Raw genomic sequence first — 9,938 nt, 5'->3', positions numbered from 1 at the left:
AATATACATGTACCTTTTATGGCATGAAAATAATTCATTCGTCGGAAATAAGCTTTGTAAAAACATACATGTAATTCTGTATATCATTCCTCTGCCACGTTGAAAACACTGTTTGATATGTCAATATGTGTGAACTGGAGTCCGTACATCACGTGATTGGTCATAACGTTTTGTTATAGAAATCTTGAAGCACATAGATTATGTCGTGGAAAATGAAAATAAGACGATCTGTCTAGAAATAGGAATACAGGTGCAGAACCTCTGTTGAGATGTGTCGCGGTATCGGGTCAGATTATTGGCAGATTAGTTCAATGTTACATCCTGACAACTTCTCTTCTATCACCGCATCAAACAATTCACTTTGTGAAACGGTCAAATGATTCTTCCAGTCTCCGATCATTCCTGTGGAAAAAAAAATACATTTTGAAGTTATTTTCTTTTCGGAAAATCGTTTAGGGCATGCTGAAAACAAACCTCAACGTCGCACTCAGTGTTGTTTTTGCTTCAAAGCAGAGGTTTGTGTAAAGTATTCAAAACGACGAGTTGAGTCGACTGGAACATAATGGAGTAAATAATCTAGTTAAATGACAGCTTGTGTGCTAAGACTCAAACTAGCGACCCTTCCCTCCCCAGCCAACCGTCCCACCACTTCCCATCGTCCTACCAGTTCTATTCAATCTTCGACTAATAACTAGTCCATAGTCCTAGTCCAAGTAAAGCGTATTACGACTAGATCACTATTTTATCAGCTCTGCCTACCTAGCCTTCCATCACTAGATTACCACCCTATCAGCTCTGCTCAACCTTCTATCACTAAATTACCAACCTATCAGCTCTGTTCACCCTTCTATCACTAGATTACCGTCCTATCAGCTCTGCTCACCCTTCTATCACTAGATTACCGTCCTATCAGCTCTGCTCACCCTTCTATCACTAAATTACCGTCCTATCAGCTCTGCTCAACCTTCTATCACTAGATTACCGTCCTATCAGCTCTGCTCACCCTTCTATCACTAGATTACCGTCCTATCAGCTCTGCTCACCCTTCTATCACTAGATTACCGTCCTATCAGCTCTGCTCACCCTTCTATCACTAAATTACCGTCCTATCAGCTCTGCTCAACCTTCTATCACTAGATTACCGTCCTATCAGCTCGACTCAACCTTCTATCACTAGATTACAATCCTATCAGCTCTGCTCAACTTTCAATCAGTAATTACCATCCTATCAGCTCGACTCAACCTTCTATCACTAGATTACAATCCTATCAGCTCTGCTCAACTTTCAATCAGTAATTACCATCCTGTTAGCTCTGCCCAACCTTCTAACCGTCGAATCCTGTATTATACTATACAAGACTATCCTACTACCAGCCCAACTCAGTCTGCTCTCGTTAGATTTTCGTCCATCTAGTACAGTCCAGTATTCTACTACAAATCTACCCCAATACCGGCCCTACTCTGACTTCTAACATTAGACTATCGTCCTTAGTACAGTCCATCATTCTACTATATTTCAATTTCTACTCAAGTTGGACTCAATGAAACTACCAAACTTAATCTGTTTCATTTGCTCATGAATTTGACCAGATTAACACTGATCAGTGCGTATGAATACATGGTTAAAATCCTTCCGCGGAACGATTTCACTTTTTCTACATTGTTGTTATAAACATGGAATAATTATTAAAATTATCAAATTTATAATGTATTCTTGTATTTTATGAAAGGCCAGATATGCTAAATACTTTTATTTTGACAAAATAATGCTGTTTTCAATCCTAAAATTGCGGACTATTTTACTCGACCGACTAGACATGCACAATTCGGAACTCCTCGGGCTTTTCCGCATTTGGACTTGCACATGCTTCGAGACATTAATATCTAGACCGACTTTTTTATTCCAAAAAAAAAAAAAAAAAAAATTGAAATATAAGGATTGAATCTTGATTTGGTCGATTTCATGAATTGAGTTGCTCTTGAGACAAATTCAACATGAACTGTTTCGCAGTTCATTAAATTTGTCTTTCAAGAGCAACTCAATTCATGACCCCATGAAATCGACCAAATCAAGATTCAATCCTTAAATAAAGCTACCTAACTACCAGTCCACCTCAGGTTCCTGCCATTAGACTACCCAGTACACTAAAGCATTCTACTACAAAACTACCGCCCTTATAGACCAGCCATACATCCTGAACCACCCTCCTCCCAGACCTACTCAGGCTTTTACTATGTAATTAACAGAGAGCTGTAAAACCTTCTGATAGATAAAAAAAAATGAATTTTATCAAAATGTATTCTTTAATATCATTTTACAATGTAAACACTTTTTATTTCCATATATTATCTTTGATAATTGTATACTATTTAAAGTTTAAAAGTCATTTATCGCTTTCAAATTTAATTAAACTCACGCTATTCTTGCGATGCAAACTTCTTATTTCAAGTCAAAATCCATAAAAAACCCAACAATTCCAATATGGCATGCATAACACTTAATGTTTTGTGATGTTTAAGACCAAAGTGAAGACATACAGTCTAAGATTGTTATTTGGTCTCGAACCCTGACGTTTACCAGGACCTATGGTACTTTGATTTTATTTTATATAATATTATACTGACCTTTGCGATAAACCGGAAGTCGACTGTCTTCGCATAAGTGCGCCCATTCCTGCGTGACCCCAGCCTCTGTGCTGTGTTCTGTCTTCATTCTATCAAACGATACGTGGTTCACGATGTTGAGTAAGAACCTTTCGTCGTAATCTATCTCCAGAAAACGAGCAAGCTTCTCAATTTCTCCATATGTGTCCTGAATATGAATTGACCAAGAAAAAGTTAAAAAAAGGAGCGCACATTTGACTTGTTAGCCTGTTGTAAACATGGCTATTTTCGTTGGGGTTTAATTTCGCGATTTCGGTAGGCTAACTATACGCGTGCGATTATTTCCGTACATACTACATACATGTATATCACAATATGATACGCGTCGGGAAAATTTTCGCGGCCGATTGGCCTTCGCGAATTCACCCTGCGTAAATTTACACATTTACTAAATAAAGATCAAATACATAAATGAAATATTGGGTACAGTGTTCTTATTTATTTATCGATCTCAGACTGACCAATTGACTGACCGACCGATTGTTTGATTCGGTTAATTAATTGAACTTGTCCTACCTTTTTTTAGTTCTTCGTATTTAATTGTATGAACCTTAAGAGCAGTGTTGGATATTTTCCCGTCATGCCATTCCTTTGTGTGAGTGAACCAGGAACCGCCAACACCTCCGCCATCTATACGAATCCATACAGGTATTGTTATATACTTGTTTGTTTTTAGGGATTAATGTCCTCGTAACAGTCTGGGCTGTATGGGGACGGGTGTCAAGGCGACACCAACAGTCTGGGCCATATGGGGACGGGTGTCAAGGCGACACCAACAGTCTGGGCCATATGGGGACGGGTGTCAAGGCGACACCAACAGTCTGTGCCATATGGGGACGGGTGTCAAGGCGACACCAACAGCCTGGGTCATATGGGGACGGGTGTCAAGGCGACACCAACAGCCTGGGTCATATGGGGACGGGTGTCAAGGCGACACCAACAGTCTGGGCCATATGGGGACGGGTGTCAAGGCGACACCAACAGCCTGGGCCATATGGGGACGGGTGTCAAGGCGACACCAACAGTCTGGGCCATATGGGGACGGGTGTCAAGGCGACAACAACAGCCTGGGTCATATGGGGACGGGTGTCAAGGCGACAACAACAGTCTGGGCTGTATGGGGACGGGTGTCAAGGCGACACCAACAGCCTGGGTCATATGGGGACGGGTGTCAAGGCGACACCAACAGCCTGGGCTATATGGGGACGGGTGTCAAGGCGACACCAACAGTCTGGGCCATATGGGGACGGGTGTCAAGGCGACACCAACAGTCTGGGCCGTATGGGGACGGATGTCAAGGCGACACCAACAGTCTGGGCCATATGGGGACGGGTGTCAAGGCGACACCAACAGCCTGGGTCATATGGGGACGGGTGTCAAGGCGACACCAACAGTCTGTGCCATATGGGGACGGGTGTCAAGGCGACACCAACAGTTTGGGCTGTATGGGGACGGGTGTCAAGGCGACACATAGAGTAAGAAAACATAGCACAGAAAGACAGAATTGTGGGGGAAGAAAGGACATATTTCAGATCCAAATTGTTACAATGGGAGCAGATTTATTTTGGTGTCCTCAATGTCCCCTAAATAGAAACTTCCGAGGAACACGACCGATTCTTTAGGCCTCGAGTGGGATACAATAGTATAGACACTTTCTGTCCCTGCTCCCACCAGTCGCTGTCCTCTTTCAGTGAAGATACCAGCAGGAATCGCCGAGACAAACCATCGGACAAACAGGAGTATACATGTACTTGTATTAAATACTCAATATAGTTCCACAAATCATCTCATGATTTTTTCTTGAATGATGGGTTTCAGTTCGAGTACGATTCTTGTGTTAAATTATATTAGTTGCTATAAAGCCGAATGGTGAGGCATAAAATTAGATTGGTGTTAATAAAGAGGATATTTTAAACGAAGTTTTAGGTATGTTTAAAAAAGTACTCATTCAAAGATCAGATCTGGCTTACAGATTTGAATATGTTCTACTTACATTCATCTGAAAGGAAGAATTTCAGGAAACCGTTCATATCCCCGTCATAGATGTGCTGCTTTAATGCTTCTATGAAGTACCTGTATGAGACGCAAACGTACTTCGGGTTCCTCATCACATATACGATTTTCCCCACACCACGTTTGATGGCTGTCGGTAGAATGTCATACGTCATGTGCGTAACAAGTGTCCGAGGAGAGTCCTGATTGTCTAGCCTTTTGAGGTCATGAAATTCAATCACTTCCTGCTCAGCCTTGTACTTCAAGGAACCAGTTCGCAACATTCTGATTATGTTATGTACCCAGTGGGTTCCTTAGATCAAATAGAATAAGAATCATTTGTCATTGAAAAACTTAGGTTGTGGATTTCTAAAATCACCAACACCACCTGATCTGATACTTCTGATGCCGTTTTATTTCAACATATTACTATTCCTAATTTCAATCATCACATTCTTAATTTTAAGTGAAAGACAAGTAATATATGCCATTCCAAATATTCAACATACGACATAAATAATATATGATATACAATCTTACAAACCTGATTTGGGGAATAGGCAGGAGAAAAACATCATCGTCTCTGAATTGAAAGCGCTCCAGCATCTGTAGTTGATCCTCTACATTTCCTTTAACAGGTAGGAGGTACGGTCTGTCGTGGTATTTCTTGTACGTGTACCAATTTCCCTGCTCATCCGTCTCTTCTATAAGCTCCATTTTATTTTCTCTCCTTCAGCTTAAAGTGACTTAGGATGTCTTGCCATCAACTTTCTGTAGAAACTGACGAAACAGAAAAGATTTGCATGCATAAACTATTGAACTCTAATCCGTAAAGCCAGATGTTGCATTGATCAAGTACTCTTTGGAGCAAATTATTTCAGGAGATACATAGAGAATATCTAGATAATCATCTGTCCTATTTGACCTTTTTATTGTATATTTGAATATTTATACAGATTTTTAGATAATAAAATAGTCATTAGAGCAAATACGTTCTAAAATAAGATTCGGAATTTGTGATAAACACTGATATCAAACACTATTTTATATATACAAACCGATTTTTGCACAACGATATGCTCATTAGAGCTAACACTTTCTAAAGAGAAATGGTGATTTCATTATAAAATGTTAATTTTGATCTGAATTACTTTTATATAAACACATGTTGCAAAAAATCAATTCTCATTACAGCAAACACGTTCTGGAGTGAATCGAGAATTCATAATAAATGTTGATTTGAATATATCATTTTTTATTATTATACATTTTTAAGTGAATTAGATTACTTTCCAGATTTCGGGTTGGAGAAGTACCATATTCTTCGAGAAGTGAAAGTATTCCATCAGCTGTGATTATTTTCAAATGCAATCTAAACTCCATAAAGTTCGTTCTCCTCCGTATGTAGTCGATCGTGCAATAGCGAAACAGCGTAAAATGACGACATGAAGAATAGGGTTTACTAAAGTGTCGTTGAAATTTACTCTCATTAGTTTTTAGGTGATTAACATCTTCGCAACAGCCAGGGTCATATGAGGACAGGGTGTCAAGGATATATACAAGTAATGGAAGACAGAGAAAGGAATAGAAAGGATGCCGGGTGTTCAGAAAGGCATCCATTGCGTGTTGGTGTTATGGTTAGGGTGCAATCGTGAATGGCAGCCATGGCAACGACTGGCTCTTTGACCCTAACCCCAGGGGCCGCGGTGGCCGAGTGGTTAAGGTGTCCCGACATTTTATCACTAGCCCTCCACCTCTGGGTTACGAGTTCGAAACCTACGTGGGGCAGTTGCCAGGTACTGACTGTAGGCCGGTGGTTTTTCTCCGGGTACTCCGGCTTTCCTCCACCTCCAAAACCTGGCACGTCCTTAAATGGCCATGGCTGTTAATAGGACGTTAAACAAAAACAAACCAAAACCAAACACCCTAACCCTAACCGATGTTATCCATTTTGCAAGAGCCGCTTGTCTTGTTTACTTTAGAGTGCTACCTCGTCGATATAAACTAACTTAACGAGACTAGTCGATGGGTACACGGCCCTATATAGTCAGAGAAAAGTGGGACTTAAAAAGAACATCCTTGAGTACCTCCTTCAATACGAAGCTCACAACATATCAATCACCCCTCGTACACATCACGTTATGTTTTCTTTTTTTCATTTTACTATATTTAGTGTCCTCACAGCATCCAAGATACACCAAAAGATCAACAAAGGCCAAAAAGAAAGAGAAGAGAGAAAGGAGCATACTAAATTCTAGTGTTACAAAGCGGACAGCAGATCTCCAATAAAAATCCCGGATCCACAGAGGATCCACAATTAGTCGCCTCTTACAACATACAATGACTTGTATTCTTTCCCCACTCCTGCATGGGTTAAATTTTTTTTTTAAATGTATTTGATTTATTTTCTTTGTTAAATAATTCAGTATATGAATTGTTTGTAACGATTGATCTCACACCAGAACACCTCAGTAAATCCGGAACGGTCATTGTATAAAAGGTAACAATTTATTTACACGAAACTGAAGCATAGAAAAGTATAAATCACTTAGTATTTGAGGTACGATTATCCGGATCATGGTAAAAAACGCAAGGTCATTTCAGCCAGGATGTGTCGGATACATAAACAAATTTCCCCTTTCTTTCTTATAAAATCTCAAAAATCATTAATATAACAACAGCTAAATATGGCAGATTTTATTTTTGTATTTCATTATTTCAGATATCTACATCAACAGCTGCACTTTTTCTGACATCCACATATCTAGTATCCTTCATTTTGTTTCAATCATCACATGTGACATCCTCCAGTTCTTCTCCCGTCACAACACGCGGCATCCTTCATTGTTTTCCCCCGTCGTCACACGTGGTATAATGTTATACCCTTCATTTTTATCCTGTCAATATAATGGAACATATCATAATTTCTACCGTCACTACATGTTGCCCCTATCCTATGTTGCCCCTTCATCATTTCTTTCGTCATCCTATATACCACATGTTGTCCCTTCATGATTTCTACCGTCACCACATGTTGTCCCTTCATGATTTCTACCGTCACCACATGTTGCCCCTTCATAATTTCTTCCGTCATCGTATATACCACATGTTGCCCCTTCATAATTTCTTCCGTCATCGTATATACCACATGTTGCCCTTCATCATTTCCCCGTCATCGTATATACCACGTGTTGCCCCTTCATCATTTCCCCGTCATCGTATATACCACGTGTTGCCCCTTCATCATTTCCCCGTCATCGTATATACCACGTGTTGCCCCTTCATCATTTCCCCGTCATCGTATATACCACGTGTTGCCCCTTCATCATTTCCCCGTCATCGGATATACCACGTGTTGATCCTTATGATATATTCAGTTGAACAATGGGAGTCATGCACTGAAATGTAAGATGATTTTATAATGTAGTTTCAATGTATCAAATACGTGGGACAGTAGGATAGCATTTACTAGGACATGACGCATAAATTGATAATCCTATAGATTTCCTATATCATAAATAACGCTTTCTAAACAGCTGATGAAGTCACAGCTATAAATTTGGCTCGATTGGGTCTAAAGATCGCTGCCAAGTGGCAGATATTTATTTGCTGATAAATGCCTACCTTGAATGACACGCTTAAGATCTCAGAAAATAATATACTGCCACGCGCAGGTATACTCTGTAGTTGAATAACTTAAACCCTTAGTCATGCAAAAATCTTAATTTCAATGAATCAATCTTTTCGTCACAAAATGATGTTTCATATGAAAATAATTCCTGTAAATCTCGGAAAACACAAAATAAATTGAAACAGCTGGGATTAAAAAGTAACAACATAAACTCAGAAGTTTTTGATAATTGAAGTTACTTCAATTGCATTTAGATAGAAGATAAAGGGAGGAAGTAAAGTAAACCACTGGTCGACCGTGACAGATTTATTTTCCAGAAATATTTTTGACGTATGATCGAATAATATTTATTATTAATAATATATATATACCAATCCGTTACATTTGATTATCATTGAATTAAGCCAAAGCTGGAATGACGCAGTTCAATGTTGATATGGCCACTTCTTTTATTCCTATCGAGATTATGGTTGTTTGTATGTTAAGGAGATCTCTATCACTTCACTGTTTCAAAGATTAAACACTTTTGAACGACAATAACATATCATATCGCTATCGATATAAACTGACGTCAGTCATGATAGAGTAACAATGATGTCTGGTTGTTTATGTCAGATTATCGTCATAGAAGAGTTCTTTATCAGAAATCTCAACATCATTGTTTTTCCTCTTCAGATAACAACTCCTCGATAGCCCATTATGGAACAAGTGTACTTCAGCGTTTTCTTTCATATGCGTTAGTTTAGTTTAAGGATATCTTCCCTTCGGAGAATTTTATAACTTCCGATGGAACTGAAATCATGAAATAACATTATCATTACTTGATTTACGTGAGGTTTAACCATCTATCAGATACTCATTGCATCTTCACTGTATAAAGACATCTAATCGGAAAACCAATCATTACAGAGCTTATGTTTTGAAGTAACATACACGTTATATAAAGTCGACAATAGTTTCGGGCTATCACAAGAAGGCAAACATGGAAATAATACAGCCTCTCAGATCACACGCATTAAACTACACGCATGCGTCTCGCACTCAGGAAGGCTCTCCTTAAATTAAGAAACCAAATGATAAGGCGCCAAACCAAAGGAAATGTTCATAATCTTAATTTTAAAAAGCGTGTTTGTTGCCAAAACGATGACTCGCAAATTAAAGACAACAAAAAGTATATTGTTGTTAAAAGGTCATTTATTGATTGACTGATGAACTCTTGCGAGTCCACAATATATCGTGTTATAGAAAAAAATAGTGTATTCACTGAATATAATGATGTAACAACAAAGATGGGGTACAAATGATTACACCGATGATGAGCATTAGATGCATGCAATGAACATACAGGACATGTAGATCAATGTACATCATGCAATTTGCATTACACCGTAAACGATTCACTGTGAAATCAGTGCAGAAAAACGCACCCTCTAACAAAACATTCATACAATGAAATCACTCGATCATTTCAACCTTAAGTCATGCAGTTACAACGATTTGCTGCCATCTCTCATGCCCACCGTTAACACCTATCATTATTCCCGTCAATAACTATTCTTTGTTCAACTTTTAGAGCAAGAGTAATATTTCGATCCATTTTGTCCCCAATTATGTTTAATGTTCAAGTTCTCTATAAGGTGGCATATGTTAT

General features: G+C 38.9%; 1 protein-coding gene across 1 annotated transcript; it reads right to left on the bottom strand.

Annotated features, from left to right (window-relative positions):
- Positions 1-292: 292 nt before the first annotated feature.
- Positions 293-5,373, bottom strand: LOC117340465 (sulfotransferase family cytosolic 1B member 1-like). Its single transcript, XM_033902225.1, has 5 exons — positions 5,201-5,373; positions 4,658-4,737; positions 3,215-3,294; positions 2,626-2,812; positions 293-402 (listed from the first exon to the last, which is right to left on the bottom strand). Exons 1-5 carry the CDS (start codon positions 5,371-5,373, stop codon positions 293-295), a joined length of 630 nt encoding a protein of 209 aa, XP_033758116.1.
- Positions 5,374-9,938: the final 4,565 nt, after the last annotated feature.

This window comes from Pecten maximus, chromosome 13 (genome assembly GCF_902652985.1).
Source record: "Pecten maximus chromosome 13, xPecMax1.1, whole genome shotgun sequence".
Taxonomy (NCBI): domain Eukaryota; kingdom Metazoa; phylum Mollusca; class Bivalvia; order Pectinida; family Pectinidae; genus Pecten; species Pecten maximus.
Note: the sequence above shows the minus strand (reverse complement) of the source record. Positions and strands in the feature narration are given on the sequence as shown.